Raw genomic sequence first — 22,940 nt, 5'->3', positions numbered from 1 at the left:
GGTCTCAGTTGACGGGTCATCAAATCACTTAAAAAAAAAGTAACTGTTGTACTAATCTGTGACTTAATGGTTAATTCACAAAATCCAGGACTTTTTGGCGGGAACGCGAGGAATGAAGTTGTGTGATTTATTTTATTTTGTCTATTTAGTGTTTCGTCGGGTTTAAATGTGTAATAATTGTGGTTTATTAACTGTTTAATATCTGTGAAAGTATATGTACCAAGATCTGGAAAACAGGCCAATGGCCCAGTGATTGGACAAAATCTGCAATAGTACCACTTCATAAGAAGGGCTCCACAGCGAAGTGTGAGAACTACCAAACTCTGTCGCTCATATCCCACGCGAGTAAAATACTCCTTCGCATAATAAACAGCAGACTATCAGCTTTCATAGACCACCAGATACCGAGAGAACAGGCTGGTTTTGTAGCTGGAAAAGGAACTCGCGAGCAAATTTTGAACGTCTGAGTGCTCATTGAGAAATTTCGCGAGTTTAACAAGCCTCGGGTGCTATGCTTTATAGATTATGCGAAGGCGTTTGACTGTGTTCAGTGGAGTAGCATGTTTGATGTGTTAATTGATATGGGCGTTCATTCTCATCTCACACTACTGATACGGAATTTGTACCTTGATGGCTCTTGCTTCGTGAAACTGGATAATCGAATATCTAAGCCCTTTCATACAGAACGTGGAGTGCGTCAGGGCTGCATTCTGTCACCCAAATTATTTAATATCTACGGTGAATATAAAATGAGAAGAGCACTTGAAGGCTGGAACAGCGGTATTTCCGTGGGCGGTGAAACACTCACGAACCTGAGATACGCTGACGACACTACCATGCTTGCATCAGATGAGGAGGAAATGGCAATTCTGCTGAACCGTGTGGAAGAAGAAAGTGCTAAACTCGGTCTTAAAATCAACCACTCCAAGACCAAAATAATGATAGTAGATAGAGCGCAACTTCTTCCACGTTCTGATGCACTCAGTGGCTATGAGAAAGTAGCGGAATTCATATATCTTGGGTCGCAAATAACATCCGAGGGTGGCTGCACGGGGGAGATACGCCGAAGATCCGGTATGGCTAAAAGTGCGATGGCCAATCTCGAGAAGATATGAAAAAATCGTAGCATCCGATATAAAACCAAAGTGCGCTTGGTGCGGGCACTGATCTTTCCCATATTCCTCTACGGGGCGGAGACATGGTGCATAAAAAGCCGGGATATCAACAAGATCGATGCCTTTGAAATGTGGGTGTGTTGGAGGATGCTGCGAATACCGTGGACTGCCATAAGAACAAACGAATCCGTTCTAAGGTAGCTAGACATCCGAAAAAGGCTCTCTTCCATCTGCCGGGAACGTGTTATGAGCTTCATCGGACACATCATGCGGTCTCCCAGACATGAATTAGAGAAGCTCATAATAACGGGTCTAATAGAAGGCAAGCGCGCCGTGGGCAGAACACCAGCCAGATGGTCAGATCTAGCAAGAGAAGCACTCGGTGGTAGTCTGTACCATGCAGTCCCTGCCACCCATGATCAAGCACATTGGAAGTACGTCGCATGTGGTCGCGATCCTCAGTAGTGAGGGAACGATATAGAAGAAGAATCTGTGAAAGTGCACAAATGTGGGAAAATGAAACAAAGCCGCTGGACGTAACTGCTCGGGATCCTCAAAAAAGTCCACTGAAAAAATCTTAGTAAATGACCACCATTTTACTGAGATTATATTTCATCCCACATCATCTCATTTCATTTAATTTCATCCCAGTTGATTAATGTCTTAAATTAATCATCTTTATTTAATTTCACTCAATAATATCATTTTTCATAAAAATATGAATATAAATTAAAATAAGACATGACTTAAAGGTCTCAGTTACCAGGTCATAAAATTCCTTAATAAAAATCACAAATCCATAGATTATACGCATAATTTAATCGAGAAAGACAAAATCCTATATAAAAAAATTACATACCTTATTTACCGTACCTACTTTTAGTAAATAGTGTGCTAATTATGTACATATTTGATATTAGTATGTGCGTTTAGTCTTTGAAATTAATTATTTTGTACGGAACTGCGTAAAGTGTAGTACCTATCCTATAACAGGCGAGCGCACTCACATCAGTTTCAGTTAACTTCATCATCAACTGAAATGTCTCAGGAACTAAAGGAACTCTGTCAATTAATTTTCCCAAGTTCACCTACAGGTAGGTATCATAACATTTCTATCTTAACGGAAATAAATATATTTATTTATTAATCCAAATTATAAAGTTGCCATTCATAATTTTTTCAGAAAATGTCATATTTTTTAGCGAAGTCAGTGATTACATCAAAAAGTTGGGTTCTCAGAATTGGGACTATATTCGGAAAGAACCAGAAAGGCTTACCGAGGAGATGAAGCACTTAACAGAGCAGACCCAGGAATTAGCATTCACAAATTACAAGACTTTTGTTGAAACTGCAGAAATATCCCGTACTATAATTAAGGATCTTAATAGATCAAAGCAATCCTTACAGAATTTTCTTGATGCTACTCCTGGTTTTATTGAAGAGAGCGAAAGGTTTTCGCAGATGGCTGGTACCATTGTGAAAGAGAAAAGGTAGTTCAATGAAAACCTTTTAACACAAAATAAGATTTTATAACTGTATGAGAATAAACAAGATTGAAAATAATATTAAATAAAAATAATTACCTGGTACAGCCAGATGTTCAAACGAATCTGGGATTATTAATATGCATTGACCTGTTTTTCTTGAAACTTAGTTGAAAAATAGTGTGGAAAAGCAATAACTTTGGCTCTACTGATATTTAGAAGCAACAAAAATCATTTTTCATCATATTGGTTGCAAGATTGCAGCCATCAGTAGCAATAAAATTAAAACAGTATAGATACAGTGTATATTAAAAAAAATTAGCAATAACTTTCTTTTTTCACAGTCGATATAGCACTATCAGAAATCAAAGTGATAAGTTGTTAGAACTTCTTGAACTGCCGTCCTTGATGCGAGAGGCTTTAAATGCTGAAGATTATGAAAGTGCATTAGATATATTCACTTTTGTTCGAAATTTAAGTAAGAGGTACTCTGTGATACCAATTGTTCAGGTAAATTAAAATAGCCCTAAGATATTACTATAGCTTACAAAAGGATATGTTATAAACATTTATCATATTTTTCTTTAGTCTGGTCTGTAGTCTTATCAGTGTAGTTGAAGTTTACAAAGAACAATAAGACAAGTATGTGTTTTCCATTGTGAAAAAACCTTATTAACGTTCTATAAGGTATCTGAAATTAAACGGATGAAACCAAAGTTGATATGTTTACTACTGGCTAAAAAGTAATATTTTCTACTTTGGTTTCTTTTATATAAACTCATGGGAATTGAATTCTACATTAAACTTCTTCATTGATTCTCTTTTGACAATACACCCGGAGATCTCACAGCACACATTAGTTTATACTTTATGTTAAGTGAGTATTGAAGCTCACAGATGACCTTCAAATGAGAATATAGGCGGTATTTACATTGTAAATGTTTATGGATTCTGGTGACCACTCAAAAGCAGCTGAGCTGTGAGCTCATCCACCCATGTGAGAAAAAAACATGTACAGAGAACTACCACATAACACATATATCTGTAGGTGGTTTATGGGTGGTATCTACTTGTGTGTTCTCACTTCTCTAGAAATGTCTCACTTCTTTGACATTCTTGAGGTACCTAATGTACCAATGTGTGTGTGGTTACATTCAAATTACGTTTTTATGGTGTTATTGGTAGTATTATAATGGTGGTGTAAGTGTTAGTGACTAACACTTTAACGATGAAGGGAAAAATAATAATAGAAGAAGTTTCATATTAACCAAGTATTAACATTTTCAGAATACAACAAATGAGATAATGACATTATGGTTTGAAACACTGTATCATCTCTTCAATCAGCTTCGTTATGATTTACCGCTTCCTCAGTGCCTACAAGTAATTCAAATATTTATTATTTATATTATACTACATTAATTTGCATAAACTTTACTACAAATATAGTTCTGAAAAAAAATAAACTGTACTTGATTTAAGATATTAGGTTACCTGCGCAGAGCAAACACAGTTTACAAATCAACAGATGAAGAAGAAAACAGTATGCAGTCTATAATAGGGAACAAAAATACAAGTTCTGATGGATTACACTTACATTTCTTAAAAGCGAGAAATGCTTGGTTTGAAAAAGCTTTAGTTGATGCTAGAAATTCTGAATGTAAGTAAATACAACTGATCTTATTAATAATTTAGAAATTTTAGCATAACAGTAAAGAGCATACTTTTGTTCCTATAGGTAGGTAGGTATATTTTGGTTTAATAAGTAAAAAGAATGAACGTTGGCATTTACAATTGTAATGTATTTGCTTTTCCAATCACTGAAACATTCACTGTTTAAGGTTTAATATTTTAGAAGAATTAGAAAATTTAAAGTATGTATACTCTTTAACTTTACTAAGAAGTTATCTATCTGTACCATTATACTTTTTGTAATCTCAAAATTGTATTAATAATAAATATTACAGCATCTGATAAAGTTCTAAGAAGAATTGTGGAATTGCATAGAATACATCTCTTCAATGTATTAACCCAGCATAAATCAATTTTCTTATCTGATGCTCAAGAATCCAAAGCAAGAGATGATGAATTGAGTGGAAACAGTGCTCTATCAAACTGGTTAAAATTAAAGGTATTTACAATGAAACATATTTATATAATTTTATGTATGTTAAATTTTATAGCTTTTCTTTTGTTTAGGTGGAGATTTTCGCACATATTTTAAACCAAAATTTGGGTAAAGAAGATGAAGCTAATTTCGAATCACTTTTGAACCAATGTATGTACCTTTGTCTTTCGTTCGGAAGAGTCGGCGCTGACATGCGATGTGTCTTAACGCCGCTGTTTCGCGACTGCATACTAAAGCAATTCCATTCAAGTCTTGATAAAGTCAGTGATCACTTTGAGCAACAAATGCGTGCATACAAAGTTCCTAGTATCAAAAACTATCCAAGACCAATTACGGAAACGGCAAAGGGTCCTCCCGAAAACCTCCTTGATTACTATCCACTAGCAGAGTACTGCAATGGAATGCTTACAGTCTTGAATTCTTTAAGAGTTACAGCTCCATTAAACATAGCTAAAGAAGTGTATAACTCATATAAAGAATCATTAAACAGTACAGTCCAAGTATTGTTAAATTTCTATTACAGAGAACAACAAGGATTTACTGATGTGGAGAGACAAAATTACGTATCATTGTGTCTTTCCTTTAGAGATGATTTAATACCTTACATCACTAAATGTTTATCTCAATCGTTCCCTTCAACACAAATAGCAGAGTTGCTAGGTGTTACTTTGACTGTTCTTCAAGACAGTAAAATTTTGTACATAGACCTCCATGCAATGTGTGAACCTTTAAATGTCATTACTGGTTCAAATTAAATATCTAAACTATATGATAATATTTAATAAAATAAAATATGAATAATATGTATATTAATTGTTATAAAAATAAACAATATTACTTTTAGAAAAAAGTTTTAATCATTACATAACCTATAATATAATTTTAATGACAATGATATTTTAAAGTTCTTCCTAAGGCACCGCCTTTTACTTATTGTTAAAATAAAATTTGTATGTATTTAAGGAATGGTTCAAACAAAAAAATAGACCTACATAAATCTAATCCTCTTGACCCTAGATTTGCCATTGTCATTTCGAGACACCTCATAATAGTGTGTAACTTTATCAATGTTCCCAAGTGACTCTATAAATTCTTTGTCATGGGTGATAATAATAAACATAAAGTTTTTTTGCATCATTCGCTCTTGGACTATTTCACCAAGGGCTGCACACAAACTGTGAATGTTTTCTTGATCCAAATTTGTTGTTGGTTCATCCAAAGCAAGTATTCCAAACCTAAAATTATACAATAAGTATCAACTCCAGTTCCTATATAAAATAAATGTTTAAACGAGAAATTAAAAATGTTTTATAGCAAAAATGAATTACCTGGAACTGAACGTCTCTGCAAGTGCTAGCCTTATTATTAGGCAAGCGAGTACTTTTTGACCAGCACTACATCTTCCACGCATGTCGATTTCCACACCGTTTTTAGATTGTACTACTCTGTAATAATAATTGTTTGATTAATTAGGGTTTTTTATATAATCTAGGTAAATCTTGTCAAATTGACAAACCTTCAGATTTGTCAATTTGACAAGGTTGAAAAGTCGAAGCTGTTGCCTAACAGCTGTCTTACCATTCACACAAAGCTGCCGTAAAGCAGGCCATACGGCAATAATACACTGGTGGTAGGACCTCTTGTGAGTCCGCACGGGTAGGTACCGCCACCCCGCCTATTCCTGCCGTGAAGCAGTAATGCGTTTCCGTTTGAAGGTGGGGCAGCTGTTGTAACTATATTGAGACCTTAGAACTCATATCTCAAGGTGGGTAGCAGCATTTAAGTTGTAGAAGTCTATGGGCTCCAGTAACTAAGCGCTTAACACCAGGTGGGCTGTGAGCTCATTCACCCATCTAAGTAATTAAAAAAATGAGTACCTACAACATTGAGCTGTCTGACCTATTCTTTCTGTTAATACAACTTTTTTAAGTGTTGCGTTTTTTTCGATAGATTAGAGGTAGTTCATATGAGTACACAGGGTGTCTTATCTATTAGGTCAAAGATGCTTATATGCTTTATATTTTAATGCACAGTGCAGTTGGACATACCTGTAGTCATATTTGCGTCGTTCTGATTCTACAGTTAAGTTGCCTTCAGTCTTGATTTCAATGTAATCAATATCATTACCTCTGTATATCTTTCGCCAAAGTTCCCTGAAGAATAGATCACACATAATAATTATGCATTTGATATAGGTATTGATAGCTGAGGTGTGCTCGCACCTTCCACAGAAATGGTTTGTTATTGGTTTGGAACAGGCAGGATGGCAGTGCCCTATAGGTTCAGAATATCCCTTAATAGTGATCACATATTTTTATCAAATATTTGTATGATATTACTTCAGCATTGAAGTTTTCGTGAACCTATGTGCTGCAATGATTTAGATTCATACTCAAACTATTCATACCTGATAATCATGTTGATATTTTCCATTTTCTCTCTATGAAACTCCATAAGACATTTATCTAAAGCAACAGCATATTCCCTTATATCTTTGTCAATAGCTTTAGTTACATGCAGTTCATACATTTTTTCTCGAAATTTTTTTTCTATATCCTTCGATAAAGATTTTTCCAGTTCATTCCTGAAGCCTTTTAAACTTTTCTAAAATGCATAATACAAAGTACAAATGAATGCTTGTACAATTGAATTAAAATTACAAATACAATTGATGTGCGATTGAATTGAACTTGACACTAATTAGCAAAAATGCACTGTTCAAAATTGTACCTTAAGTTCACTCAATGCTCCAGTGCACTCTGCCTTCTGTTGGAACAACTTCGTTTGCTTAATGATTAATGATTCTTTTTCATTTAATTCTTCTCTGTTAATACCATTCAATTTTTCATTCAATTCATCATCTTGTTTTTGCCAATTTGTGATGTCCGTTTGTGCTTTACGCAAACACAAGTTGTCATCTAGATCACGTTTATAAACCTGTAATTTATATTATATTATCAACTTTATTACCTATAATATATAATATCAACTTTTTTCCTTTCCTATTTGTTTTTAGCCTATGAGGCTATGCCTGCTATGCTGTGACTGGTAGGTGAGCACATGGGGCCCAACCTGAGAGATTGTGCTAAGACTGATCCTAGGAAAAGCAGTGCTTCGCAGAATCTACCTCTGTATCAGAATCACGACCCACTGAGAAGATCCGGCGAGAAACTCAGTGGGTTGTGTCTATGGACTGGTTATCTCGTCGAACTCTTCGTCGTAATCGACGAATTATACGAGGATGGTAACAGGTGCTTGAAGAGCCTAAAAGCACCGAGAGCGGTACGGAAGATCCGACGAGACATGTTTTCCCCAACTTATAGAGAATATAGAGAAGGACTGCAGAATGCTGATATCTTTTTAAAATTATGCACAAAAAAATGATTAAATCAATAAAAAAGTATTACACTCTTACTCTGTATCTATACTCTTTTGTTTATTAAAGTCTGTGGTCATATTGAGAATAGATTATTATTGTTTGTCTTTAATATTATTTGTCTACAGTGTAGTCTTGGCGAAATCTATGATTATTTATAAGAATAATAAATAGTTTTGGACAATAGAACCATAATAATGTTCAAACTTTTAATTTTAATTAATGTACAATACATTTGACACTTTGATCATATGTCACAAGGCGTGTCACGTTGTTTTTATCTATGGACTTCGGTAACCACTTTAAGTATGGTAACCAAATGGGCTATGTGTTCATTCAAATAAATTAAAGTCCGTATACATATTATTATGATTACTGATTCATCAATGCAGTGCCTAAGCTGCTTTTACTACCATTATGTTTTAAGCATAAACTCCTTGAGTCGGAAATTTCACACCTAAGGGTGTAAAATAAGTAAGTAATAAGCACAAAATTCTATGCATTTGCTTCTGGTTAGAAACATAGACATGCACGATTTTCATAATTTTACATCTAAGAGAGTGAATTAGATACTTCTGACAAGGTATTGGAATAGGATACAAGCAAAAATTTTAAGATCACGCACCTCTTGCTTTGCAATTTCATCTTTAAGAGTATCAATTTTTTTTGTGAGCACTTGTCTGTCAGTCATGATTTGTTTTTGTTTTTCCATTAATTTATCGTTTGCTTCTTGTATCTTCTCCATTTCACGGGGTACATTCTTTTTTTTATGCTGTTGGATCTCAGCATCGAGAGACTTTACTTTATTGAAAGCTACTTCGACTTTTGCAATATAGGCACTTCCAACCTCGATCAAATCTCTGTAATAAATAAATAACGAATTTAAAAAAAAAATTAGATGCAGAAATGGCGAGTGTGCACGCGCGTGCGTAAGTTTAAAAATTCAACAAATTTTAATTTGAAGTCTTATTTTGTTTAAAATGAAGTTATTGATAAAAAATATATATTCTATGGCATAATATGTGACCCAATCCATAATTTTTCTTCCCTCTATGGGAATCGCTTGAACGTAAATTATTAACATCTTCAGGGATATAATATGTGTATGTTCAGTTTTTTCTTAATTATTTATATATTTAACTCTACGCTAAATGACCGCATAAAATATGTAGTCACTTTTTTTAAAGTGCATAAATTAAAATTTTGTTTATTTTAGCAAATCGCAATAACTAATACATTATATTAATGTTTTTGGTACTTTAAAATATTCGTCTCTAAAACTGTTAAGGGTAAGAATTAAAATGATTAAGGTGTAAATAAGGGTAGAAAGGACATGGGCCACTCCCCATACAATGCACGGGCCACTAAACGAAGTTCAAGGGCAGTAATTAAATTAAGTTTAAATAACAGACTATATATCCTTTTTATTATAAACTAGCGACCCGCCCTCGCTTCGCTTCGGTAACATTAAAACACACATGAAACAAAAAAAAAAAAAAAAAAAAAATAAAAGTAGCCTATGTTCATCAGAGACAATGTCGGCTTCTAATGGAAAAAGAATTTTTTAAATCGGTCCAGTAGTTTCGGAGCCTATTCGAAACAAACAAACAAACAAATCTTTCCTCTTTATAATCCTTTTTATTATAAACAAATTAAAATCAATATTGTTCATGGGGATACAGATATTTTTAAAAAATAAGATAAGATTTTTAGGTTACCTATATCATGTGATTTGCTGTCAATACACTTACACTATAACATCATCATCAGCTTAAATATTATTTATATTACTATACTTTATAACACCGACCTAATTTAATGAACGCCAAGACTTAATTTATGCACAAAAACTATAATAAGCAGGTATATCGCACGAAACACTTAATAATATCCGCAATGCGCGCGATTTTAAAGGATAAAAATAGATTTTTGTTTAGATATAATGTTTTATACTAGTTTTAAAATCCATTAATTAAATATGTTAATATATTTTGCTAGTTTTTTGCAATATAATGTCTTTTTTAAGAAGGTTTAATGTAAATTGTTTAAAATATAAATATATTTTACCTATGGCAACTCCTTCAATATTATCAATGTAGATTAGTCATGCTAATTTCTTTTTATTTATGATTTTAATTATCCCATCACTAAAATACCCTTAAATTTTATAATAAGTATGTAAAAATGAAATGTTTTTTTCTATAGATATTTCATTCGTGTCCTTGAGAACACTAGTAGCTGGGCCGAAAATGTCCCATGTCCTTTGCTGGTAGTAGAATATTTTCTGACGACAGCCCTATTCAAATATTCTTCTGATAACATAACAGCGCCACAAATGTTTCTCATCATGTCTAAGCTTTAATTATAATTTGCGTAATTACTGGTGGTAGGACCTCTTGTGAGTCCGCACGGGTAGGTACCACCGCCCCGCCTATTTCTGCCGTGAAGCAGTAATGCGTTTCGGTTTGAAGGGTGGGGCAGCCGTTGTGACTATACTGAGACCTTAGAACTATATCTCAAGGTGTGTGGCGCATTTACGTTGTAGATGTCTATGGGCTCCAGTAACCACTTAACACCAGGTGGGCTGTGAGCTCGTCCACACATCTAAGCAATAAAAAAAAAAAAGCTTTGTAGCAATAAAAAAAAGTAAAAGTACCTGTTCCTTTTCACTACTTCGGTCTTGGCATCGATTTTTTCTTTAAGTGCGACTTCCAGTGGGGTTATAGCTTCTTTCAGTTCTTTTAGTTCGGTTTCTAGTCTCTCACAATCTGATTGCAGTTGCTTTTTAGATTCCTCGAGATTTACGATGTCTTGAACCTGGAATAGCGAACTAGTTAGATAGTATGGTTCGAATAACAATACACTAATTTTTATCTCTAACATAACATAAGATCATCTTTTCGGTATTACATTAAACTATAATTATATTGATATTATAGTATACAATGATATCATCATCATTCATCATTATCCTGCCCTTCTCCCAGTCACCTGGGGTCTTCTCAACATGTTTTCTCCTTCCATACTCTTCTATCATATACTATTTCTTCGCTCACTCCCCTCTTACCCATATCGTCTTTCACACAATCCATCCATTTCTTCTTAGGTCTACCTCTTCCTCTATATCATATTCATAGTTAACACTCTCTTAACAACCTCATTTTCATTAGTATACAATGATACAATGATATATTGAATTTAATTAACTCTGCCTGTATTGTGAACATAATCGTAGCATAGACATTAAGTAATTTTTAGTTTGAGGTTGAAAGGATATGGTACATATTGACATACACATACATATGATCGAACATCGGAACACAGAATGACTTACCAATTAGATCTCTGACGATTTTTGAAAGAGCAACTATAGAACAAATTAAGACATATTCCTTGCTTGATAAAAAGTGGCAGTAATGCAGATAGCTTTGGCACTTCAATTCTTTCTCCTTCTAATTTTGAAGAGAGCTAACAACAGGTGCTTAGTTTGATTTTGTATTTCAACCAATCAACAATCATTAAATAAACTTAACTTTAATAGTTGAATTTTTTATTTCTCATAAAGTGTTTGTTCACAAAAAGCTACAAGCACTTAGTAAATTGTAAGAGCACGGGAGTATACAAAATTTATTGTGTTGGATGAGTAGTTTCACTAATACCTAGCATAAATTCAGCATATTGGCAGGGTGTCTAACTGCCAAGTACTAAGTATTTACCTTTTTCTGTGTATTTAACAATTCTTCCTTAGCTTTGGTTTTTTTTTCATATAAAGTTTGCAGTTTCTTGTTGTGTGCATTTAGTTTCTTCTGTGTGGTTTTTACGCGATTCCTTAGGGTGCTAATTTTTTGCTTAAAATCCACTTGCTTGGCAGTCGCAACATCCAACGTCATTTCTGAATCAACATCGCCACATTGTTCTTTTACTGCCTCAAACTACAAAGATATGAATTATCAATCAATTAAGTTAATTTAAAAATGGAAGAACATATTGATTTTCAAAACATTTTCTAGAATATATGTTTAAATTCTAAAATGTTTCAACAACAGTAACATAACATATTTTTCGTAGCTTACCTTTTTGGTGACCGTTTTAATTTCTTGTATATAGCGATCAAGCATCGGCATATCCCCGTGTATTTGCTTAGCAGTGGTCATCTTTTGCTCTGGTTCAATCAGAGACATGGTTATTTCTTCCACTGTTTCATTTAGAGTCTTAATTTGCTAAAAATAAAAATTAATCTGATTACTGCATTTTTCTTCTTGTTTGGAATCTAATATGTAAATAAAATTCTCGTGTCATGGTGTGCGTAATTGTACTCCTCCGAAACGGCTCGACCGATTTTCGTGAATCTTAGGTGAGAGGAGGGAGGAGAATCAGGGTGGAGAATCGGACAACATCTATTTTTCATACCCCAAAATTTTTATTTTTATTTTTTTGACAATTTTTTTTATTTTTTATTTTTTTATGATACACCATACAAAAATACATACAACCCTAAATTTTCACCCCTCTACGATTAACCCTCTTTTTTTTTTTGTTATAATTTTTTTTGCAAGAATTTTTATTTTGCCATGACTTAAAATAAAAAAATTCATATTACTCTCAATTTTCACTCTTATACGATCAACCCCTATTTTTCCATCCCGATTTTTTTTTAATTCTATGTACAGATCCGCAATAAGGTTAGAAGATGGCAATCAAATATTATAATTGTAGAACGATAAATTCTTATTCAGAGCTTATAACTTCAAGTTCCTTTAATTATGATTTTTTTTAAATTCAATTTGATTTCCCGCCCTCGCCGGTCGACTACTGATCAACTATGAATCGATCAGTTATCCCCGCCAGGTGTCATCACTCATCCAGCAAACATCACGTAGTAGGGATGAGGACGAAGCCAGGCTCCTGTCTTACTCACTACATTTTTCAGCCATTTTTTTTTTGGTTTTATTTGTGTATCAATCGTAGCAGTGACTGTTATACCTATTATTTTAATTTTTCTGTGCAACTTTCATGTTAATTTTACTGTCATCGTAAAATTATCATTAACTAGCTGACCCGGCAGACTTCGTAGTGCCTCAATCGATAAATAAAAGATCTACTTTTGTATAAAATAAACTTAAAACAAACAAAAGGAATCCGTCCGACGGGGGACACATCAAAGGAAAAACAAAATTGTTATTTTTATTAAATTCCGAGCATTTTCATATTTATCTTTTATACCTTCTCTGGACTTCCACAAATAATTCAAGACCAGAATTAGTCAAATCGGTCCAGCCGTTCTCGAGTTTTAGCGAGACTAACGAACAGCAATTCATTTTTATATATATATATATACTTATATAGATTTCCAGTGCAATAATTTTTCAGTCATTTACCACATCTTTACACACTACAATAAGTTATTATTATTTTTCTACACTAGAAATTCCCTAGAAATCTTATATATGGCAAAGCAACGTTTGCCGGGTCAGCTAGTATTTAAATAAATAAATATATGAGTCTGTGTAACTCTGACTATATTTGTAATAAAGGAGGACCTAAAACTGGAATGCTATTTCTTCATGGCAGAAATATGCAGTGGAAACACCCTTCACAAACCTAGAAAACCTAAAAATGATCCCGCGAGCTACTCGCCGATCAGCCTCCTTCCAGTGTTAAGCAAATTATACGATTGACTATTACGCAAACGCCTCTGGGACTTCATCACCTCTAAAGGCATCCTGATCGACGAACAGTTCGGATTCCGAGCGAAACCCTCGCGCATTCAGCAAGTGCATCGCCTCACGGAGCACATCTTAGTAGGGCTAAATAGACGCAAACCCGTACTCACGGGAGCCCTCTGCTTCGATACCGTGAAGGCGTTCCAAGAAGCCTAGCGCAATGGTTTAATTTACAAACTGTATAACATGGACGTGCCAGACAGTCTCGTTTTCATCATACGAGACTTCTGGTCAAACCGTTGGTTTCGATATCGAGTCGAGAAAAATCGCTCTCTCCTGCGACATATCTCGGCCGAAGTCCCGCAAAGTTCCGCTCTCTCCCCGGTACTTTTTAGCCCATTTATTAACGACATACCCCGGTGGCCGGCTGGGTAGTTAGCCCCTTTTGCGGATGATACGGCTATCTACTACTCTAGTAGGATGATGTTGTTCAATCAACTCCAGATCGCGGCAACCAATTTAGGACAGAGGTTCTGGAAGTGGTGCATCGACATCAACCCCAGTCTTATTAAATAGTGCGTAATTAAACATTAAGTTAAGTAACATAACATTGGATACGAGATGCCAAATCGTATAATCATAAATAGATAAATACTTAAATTACTATTCAGGACTTCACGAAATTTGGCAGGATAATTGGTACACTTCACGAAATTTTAAATTACATATATTGTAAATACTCACGGTATCAACATCAACGATTCGTTTCTCCAGCTGGGGGATTTCCGTATCTTTAAGAGTGGTTATTTTCTCATTTAAAGACTTCATACTGAGTATTTCATCTTTTTTAGCTGACGCTCTTTGGAGATCTTCAGTAACTTTTTCAAGTTTACCCGGCACATTCATAACTTGAGTTGTTAGTTGTGTTACTAAGTCGGTTACCTAGACATAACCAAATTATAGTGACAATCACAAATTTGTCAATATATATTTAACACGTTGTATGCTTTACAACCCACCAGTGGGCAAAGCGTAATTTCCCTAACAAATATTTTTTGAGGAAGAAGTTGTTTGACATAATCTTTTTATAAGAAACGCAATATTATATTTATTGGTTTTTATATTAAGTGCTGTTTTATTTCAATATTTTTTACAGAATTTAAAACATTTTCTGTAAATTTTAATATTTTATGGGTTTTTTTATTACTTAAATGGGTGGACGAGTTCACGGCTCACCTGGTGTTAAGTAGTTATCAGAGCCCATAAACACCTACGGCGTAAATGTTGCCACCCACCTTGAGACATGAGTTCTTAGGTTTTAGTTTTTACAGTACAACGGCTGTCCCACTCTTCAAACTGAAACGCATTACTGCTTCACGGCAGAAATAGGCAGGGTGGTGGTACCTACCCGTACGGACTCACAAGATGTCCTACCACCAGTAATTACGCAAATTTTATTTTTGCGGGTATCATTTTTATTTTACAAGATGTTATTCCTTTATCGTGGAAGTCAATTGTGAACATTTGCTAAGTACGTATTTCATTAAAAAAATTGATACCCGCCTGCGAGATTCGAACAGCGATGTATCGCTACTTACGAAAGCACCGGAGGTCTTATCCTTTAGGCCAGTCTTTCCCTAAGTGGGTGATAACGCCCCCTCGTGGGCGCTGCAAGCCTAAAGGGGGGCGGTAAAAGACCCAGAAAAAAAAATGGGGGCGTTGTGTAGAAGCTTGAGAGGCGATTTGTAATTTCATCTAGGAGGACTCTGAGACACCAACTGAGCTCTCGCTATAGTGGTTTTTAAGTAGGTGAAAAAATGGGGGCGCTAAAATATAATTTATTCTCAAAGTGGGCAGTACACAAAATAAGCTTGGGAGCCCCTGCTTTAGGCCAAGATGACTTCATAGTCATCAAGTCATTCAAGTCATGTCATGTAATAATGTAGATGAGAAGATGCAAGAAATTGTGTTTTGCCCTATGAGATTGTTATATTACTTACCTCAGACTCGTTTTCAAAGCCGCGATTGCATAATGGACAGCAACTGTTATCTTTAAGTTGCCCTTTATATTTGTTTATGATGAACATTGAAGATTGTAAAACATTTTGTTCATCCTACAATATAAAAGTATTTTAAAGATTTTTGTATTTTTTAATAAAAACTAAACCAATTGTATACTCAATATTATAGATACAACTTATTTAATATAATACCAATTTACTAATAAATAAAAAGCGTTCAAGTAATTGTCATTTGATTATGACAACCATTTAAAAAAAAAATCTTTATTCTTTTTTACTCAGTAGTTAAGAAAATTAACAGTAATTAATCTGTGCAATAATACCTGAAGTTTTTCTACTGTGGTTGTATATTTAGATAACGTAACATCATAGGGCTGGGTTCCGCATGCCTTGTATATTTTGTCTTCGGCTTTAGTCAGTTCACTGCGTCGTTCGTTTAAAGATTCACGAATATGTTTTCGCTCCGCTTCCAAAGTCGTTATCTAAAAAAATTTAAATGAACACAATCATATTTTTTTCATTCTTAATTATTTCATTCATTAATTGCTTTTGTTGGCTGCTGAATGAATTTAGCCGAATGAATAACATCTCTCTACCTCTATTTGTTTTTCTTTCAATTTTTTCTTCAGGGTTTCAACTTCATTTCGCACTTCACACTCAAATTTGTTGATTGTCACAGCAAAGTCTTTTTCGGGTACATTACCAAGCAGTTCCATCAGGGCCGTCTTGTGTTTGTTTTTAAGAACAATTAACTGTTTTTCTTTAGTTTTGAGATTCTCTTCGATCATTTCTTTTTCTTTCAATTTAGCAGTTTGCTTTTGAAGTTTGGTTATCTGGGAAGTTTTATACAGTTAAATGGTATGTAACATATTTAATTATTATCTACCATGGGAATTTGCTTGAAAACATAAATAATAAACACATGCACAGCTACCTTTTGACTAAGCTCATCCATTTCTTGTTCATATTGTTCCACAGCTTTCTCATCTTCGTTGATTTCTTGCTGACATTCTTCAATGTTTAATTCGTTTTCAGCTTGTTTGTGTTCTCTGTTTTAGCATGAAATATTTTATTTTGTTATTGGCAATATTTATATATTTGTTCATTTATTAATACTTACATTATATTTTAATTAACTTATAGTTATATAAATTATAATATGTTATTAGTAAACGGTGAAAGCCTTTATAGTGTAAATCTGATTTATATTGAATTAGCGGTTGTTGTACTTTTTATTCAGGATTAATTATTGCTAAAATAAGCTGTATCAAGTGTGGACTTACAACACAGTCTATATATTTTATTCAAAAATTAAACCTAGCTTCAACTTAACTAGGGAAGTTCCCCTAGTTAGGTTGCAGAGTGAGGACACTATTTCTTCTAGAATGGACAAAAAGGCCGTAATGCAATAAGAACACTGCGGGGTAGCATAATAAAATCCTAGTTAGTAGGTAATGTAATTAGAAGATCATCTAGATAAAATACGAGCGAAATATGTAAAATAAAATATTAATTTGACTTACTCTTCAACTGCAAGCAACTTCTTTTCAATCAATTCTAGTTTATCTTTTGATTGATTTGCTGATGTTATATCTTTTTCTATTTTAGTAATCTCTTTTTTCTTCTTATTTATCTCTCCTTCTTTGCTACTGATTTTTTGTGTATGACCAGACTAGAAAATAATCTTTAATGTAAATGAATCATATTGAAGGATACTTTGCTTTGTTAAGTGTTACATTTATAATACATTATAAATGGTCTTTTAAATGTTAACCACTCAATTAAAATACAAATTAAACTTTTCTCTTACTTAATTTCTCTTTGACAATGAAGTCATAGACATCAGTATTATAAAATGATGGTTTTGCAAAAATTATGAATTGCTAAATAAAAGAACATTTGTGATACATAACAGTTTTAGCAGTTAGGTATAGTAGCAGTTAGAATATCGGCGAGAAACTCAGTAGGCTGTGTCTGTGGGTTAATTTTCACAACGGACCCTTCGTCACATTCGACGAGTTCGACAAGAACGGTGACTGATGCTAGGAATGCCTAAAGTAACAATAGTGGATCGTGAGGATTCAATACGACGTGTTATTTACCAAGGCTACACGACATTCATCAACGAATCCCTGCGCTTTCTTTTCTTCTTCATCAGCTTGTGATTTTTGCACTTTATGGTCACTTTTTAGACTTTCTACTTTTTCCAAAATAGTTTTTGTGGCTTTCTCTGCTTCCTCGTTTGTTTGAACTTCAGTGATGTTTTCAATTTCTAAAGACAACAAAACCAACATAATAAACATATCCATACTTTACAATACTGTTTAAATGTTTAGAGATATTTCATATAAGTTCATATTAGTATTAAGTTTTAAATCACATGAAACACAGATCATGTGAGAGACAAAATCTAAATATCTATTGTATTATTTTGGTGCTTCACAGTAATAATGCACACAATGGTAGTATGTAGTAGCATCTTATAGAGCTGTGCAAGTTATGGAGATTTTTATTAACACCTCTTGAATTTCATGAAACAACTACAATAACAAAGTTACAACTTCATTGTTGAACACATTTATAAACAACAAAAAAAATGTTTTACTGTGAGATTCAGATTCAAGTATTGCATCACTCAAAATGAATCCACCTTCATATCAATTAGGCAATGGATGCCTTTGTTGTTGCTATCTGTACAACAATCTCAATTGATTTTAATATAATTACCAGCAATTTTTGCAGTTTCCACAATCTGTTCATTTCTCTTATCAATCTTCTCTTGATTTTGACTTTCCAATAATATAAATTTGTTGTACTCTATCTCATTTGAAGACTTCTCATTGGCAATTTTTTCTTCTTCCTTGTTGAATGATGTGTTCTTTTTGTATGAATCTTCAAGCTCTTTTTGTTTAGCTTTAACTGTAGTTGCGTAGTTTTCTGAAAGAAGATAATTTTGAGTCTTTTGTACACCTTTTTGAGGGTATTTTTCAAAGCAGACACAGAATTTTCTACTTACTTATATTTTGTTCCAATTCATCAAGTGCTCCTTCAAACAAAGTCTTGATGTTGTTTTTTAGTTTCTCCTCTTCTATTCGAGCTTGCTCTAGTCTAGTAAGATAATCGTTTTTATTACTGATCAGTAGATGACTTTTGTTATAAAGGTAACACTTTCTCCTCAAAGTCAATAATAAAGTATGATGTAACTTATAGTATAATTTACTCTTAATTAATTTTATTGTTTACTAGATTCAATTACTACAAAGACCTTAGAGAACTTCAGACCAAAACAATAAAGATGTTTGTTTGTTAGCCAAAGTTTTTAAGGCACTGTTATCTGAATTTCACTGTCCAGTGTTTGATAAACAAGGACTTCTCAGCTAATTGACATCTTCAAATTGAATGTATTTCACGAGTGTGTAGATAAATGATCTGAGAAGAACCATCCTAACTCTTTTAAGAAGTCGGCTACCCACCTTAGGGAATGGTCTAGGTCTGAAATTCGCCATGAAAATGAAACCTATCATGAGACACAAGATTGTAGTTTAATTAAAATTTAATTCACTATACTTTAACAATGCACACAATTTATAATTAGAAAAAAATGGATCACAGTACCAGTGGTGTCTAGAGAAAGTGAGTGATAGTTTTATACTGACTAGACGAAGTATCACAGTTCACAAAAAAAATGCTTAGTAAAACAACAAGTATTTATGTATGGTTAAATAAATGAACAATATCTTCTATTTACTTTAAGTTATATTTTGGCTTCTGCAAGTGTATATACATACGGACATGTTAACATGACTTCTAAATAAAGTATATTATTAACACAACCGTTATACCTCATCTTAATTTTTTCTCGTTTGGTTTCATAACTCAGTAAGTTGTTCTCGAGTGTTTTGATAGCACTTAATTTTTCATTAACTGGTTTTAATTCTTGTGTTAGTTCTGTTACTTTTATTTCAGTTTGGGAGATATTTGTCTCTGTATTAACTACATTAAGTTTTTTCTTGTCTAAATCTTGTTTCTTCTCTGTTAAATGAGCCACTTCTTGTTCTAAAAATCAAAACATTTTGTTGATAAATACATTCACAAAATATCCTCCTAATACAGCAGAATTAAATTTAGGAACTCATTAATCTAACAGCTTATATGTGGAATCCAATTTGTATACTGAATATTAACTCACCAAGCAACTTTAAGTTCTGTGCATAATCCTTTCTTATTTTTTTTAAACGATCTAAGCAATCACTGTATTTATCAGCATCAAAAATTTCATCAAATCTTTCCTTAACCTTTTTTCCTTCATCGAGTGGCCAGCTTGAATCTTCTTGGTGGCAAAATACGACAGAATTTAGTATGGCTTTTGAAACCCCTGGAAAATAAATAATTAAATTTTATTTGCAATTTCTAAACTACTAATATTTTCAATAATTTTCAAGAGAACTTATTGAATTGAGATGCTGTCTGCACTGACCGGGTAATGATTTAAAGTACTTTGCTAACTGGAAGAAATATAGTTGAGTTACTAAGTCCTACAGAGGTACCCTGAAACATGAAGTTCTGGTTTTATTGAGCTTATTTTCACATATTTTGCAGAAATTGGTAATCGCTTTTTGAAAAAAAGTACCTTATAGAAAACTTTAACTACTAAAAGAATGCAAAAATCAATGCAAAATTTACAGCAAAATAATTTTAAATGGTTATTTATAAATTTTATTAACTTATTAAAAACTTATTCATACAGTTGTTAAGACACGTCCATACATGTTGATACCTAATGCTACATATTAAAACTGCACAATAATCAGTATTCCAACACTTACACCTTATACATATTAATGGAGTCTATTTATCGATACTTAACACTCAAAGATGTAAACAAAAATGCATGAATGCTTTCTAGATCAAGTTATCAGTCTTTTCTAACATATACAACAAAAACCTAAATTGCGTTAACTACATTTTTAAGACTATATAGCTTGCATATAATAGCATTGAGACTGTTAGTCTGCTGAGAAATGACACTCACTCAATGAAACAACTTACCTTATTACTCACTATAACTAACAAATTCAATTAAATTCAAATTAGGTTACCAAGTTCCTCATGCATAAGGATGTCCAAATCGGCACATCTTGAAGATACATCTTTTGTTTTGCCACTTTCATCAACAGTAGAAAGAAAGGAATCCAGTGTTTGAAATTTGGTCTTTTTCTTGGCTAAGGCAGTCACCTTCATGGACCTTGTCACCTCCAACTGTTTGTCTTTTGCATTGACAATCTACAAATATGATGGTTAATATTTTTATACTGTTATAAATAGCACGCTCTTTTAATTAGAATCATATCTCAAAGTTCTAGTGTTTAGCTAACCTTTAATTTCACTTGACCGAGTACTTCTGTTGATCTATTCACTTTTGCATCATGAACAAAGCATTCGTTCCTGCTACCAGGCGGCATTTGACCAGTGATTGCATATCTTAAGCACTCAATTATTGTTGTTTTACCACATCCATTTTGCCCTAATATCAGCGTTAATGGAGAATCAAATAGTATGCGTTGTTCGTCGGTATCTTCAGGTCCAAAACTTCTTATTCCTCTAATTGCTAGCGATTTCACTCCCGCCATATTGTACGTTAGGTTTTCTTACGGTCTAACCTTAACAAACAGTTTAATTATACTCAAAATACCAAATAAAGTCCCATGCCAAACTTAATCAGAAAGCCGGGACGCGCGCCATTCACTTCTGTTTTAGTAAAAAGGCGGCCGAAATCCGAAAGGGTACGAGCAGTGCTACCAGACCCAAAAAAAATTATAGCCCCAAAGCTAAATTAAAGTATCGCCTTAATTCAAAACTTCATCAGAAAACAAGTGGTGTAGATAATTTTTTATTTACAAAATACCACCTTCAGCTTCACCCGTTTCAACTAGCGTTCTGATTTGATCTCGAAGTTACTCCCGTAAGCATCGGGAAATCGTTATTTTGATATTCAGGTATTAACGTATTGCATAGAAGTCGATGTATAATTAAATAACGATTTTTTTGTGCCAGTTGTGCTGAAAGTGAAGTAGGAATCTTTCAATATTTCACAGTTAAATTATTAAAAGTATATCTCGTTATTTCAGCTTTGTCGGGCTTTCTGTCTGTACTGCATTCTGATTGTCCAATGATCTATAATTATATTTGTGTAGAACGCTGTCAGGCTTTAAGTCGCAGACATAAAATTGTCAAAGTTCAGTTACTTTTGACCTTCAAAAATAGAGTATTTGTATATTAAATAAACTAAAAATCGTTTCCCAAATTTTTGTTAAATTTAATTAATGGCTTGGTTGCGGACATTGCAACACAATGCACCGGTTGCACCCACCCTTGTAACCGAAACGCATTACATTTACGGCAGAAATAGGCATGGTGGTGGTATCTACCCGTGTGGACTCACAAGACCACCAGTAAATAGTATTGGTGGAAAAGGTAAAAATTGGTGGTAAAAAGGATGGACGAAGAATTACTGGTGGCCCAGAGGCGTTTTCAGTTTCACCTTTCAGTTTCACTTTTCAGTTTCGTGGGCGAGCAAAGGCTCAGCCAGGAGGGAAGGGATTTGCTAACAGATGTCCAAGCGTCGCTGGAACAGACCTAACAATTCATGGGCAGCTGCTTCGCCAATGAATCTACTAGCGGTTCGGAATTGCGACCTGCTGATATCTGGCGAGAAACTTAACGGGCTGATGTAATTTTTTTTCCTACCTAAGCTGAAAGCTTTGAGAGGCTATTTCAGCGTAACCTTAACTAGTAGGTGAGCTCACGGCGCTCAAACCTGACGACGTTGCTAACATGAACCCTGGCAAGAGCCGTGCTTCGCAGAATCTACTACCGGAACGGAAACGCGACCCACTGAGAAGATCCTTCAAACTGAAACGCATAACTGCTTCACGGCAGAAATAGGCAGGGCGGTGGTACCCACCCGCGCGGACTCACAAGAGGTCCTACCACCAGTGATCATTTGTTTAATTAATTATAAATAAATAAAAGACGAACAAACAATTTTTACATTCGAACATTAACGAACAAACGACGAACAAATAATAAAAAATAAACAATCCGAAAATCAAAAAAAGAGGGGCTAAATTCACTGAGCCTCAAAAATCAAAAC

At 33.9% G+C, this 22,940-nt stretch overlaps 2 protein-coding genes across 3 annotated transcripts; one reads left to right on the top strand and one right to left on the bottom strand.

The window, feature by feature from the left end:
* The first annotated feature begins 1,942 nt into the window (after positions 1 to 1,942).
* Cog8 (conserved oligomeric Golgi complex subunit 8) lies at positions 1,943 to 5,577 on the top strand. Of its 2 annotated transcripts, none has more exons than XM_089729160.1 (7): positions 1,943 to 2,209; positions 2,318 to 2,605; positions 2,944 to 3,109; positions 3,887 to 3,982; positions 4,082 to 4,259; positions 4,567 to 4,730; positions 4,799 to 5,577. In XM_089729160.1, exons 2-7 carry the CDS (start codon positions 2,400 to 2,402, stop codon positions 5,480 to 5,482), a joined length of 1,494 nt encoding a protein of 497 aa, XP_089585286.1. In that variant the 5' UTR covers positions 1,943 to 2,209; positions 2,318 to 2,399; the 3' UTR covers positions 5,483 to 5,577. The 2 variants fall into 2 exon arrangements, with proteins under 2 accessions (XP_089585286.1, XP_028042967.1); XM_028187166.2 differs by having other exon boundaries at positions 2,299 to 2,605.
* Positions 5,562 to 21,588, bottom strand: rad50 (DNA repair protein rad50). Its single transcript, XM_028187165.2, has 22 exons — positions 21,163 to 21,588; positions 20,887 to 21,070; positions 19,977 to 20,162; positions 19,630 to 19,843; positions 18,804 to 18,895; positions 18,515 to 18,724; positions 17,890 to 18,059; positions 17,311 to 17,459; positions 16,722 to 16,836; positions 16,384 to 16,620; positions 16,111 to 16,269; positions 15,767 to 15,880; positions 14,511 to 14,708; positions 12,177 to 12,323; positions 11,820 to 12,035; positions 10,760 to 10,920; positions 8,729 to 8,963; positions 7,458 to 7,664; positions 7,135 to 7,331; positions 6,776 to 6,880; positions 6,056 to 6,172; positions 5,562 to 5,962 (listed from the first exon to the last, which is right to left on the bottom strand). Exons 1-22 carry the CDS (start codon positions 21,415 to 21,417, stop codon positions 5,716 to 5,718), a joined length of 3,915 nt encoding a protein of 1,304 aa, XP_028042966.2. The 5' UTR covers positions 21,418 to 21,588; the 3' UTR covers positions 5,562 to 5,715.
* Positions 21,589 to 22,940: the final 1,352 nt, after the last annotated feature.

Source organism: Bombyx mandarina, chromosome 08 (assembly GCF_030267445.1).
Source record: "Bombyx mandarina strain Sakado chromosome 08, ASM3026744v2".
Taxonomy (NCBI): Eukaryota; Metazoa; Arthropoda; class Insecta; order Lepidoptera; family Bombycidae; genus Bombyx; species Bombyx mandarina.
The sequence above is the reverse complement of the archived record's forward strand: the minus strand, read 5'-3'. Positions and strand labels throughout refer to the sequence as shown.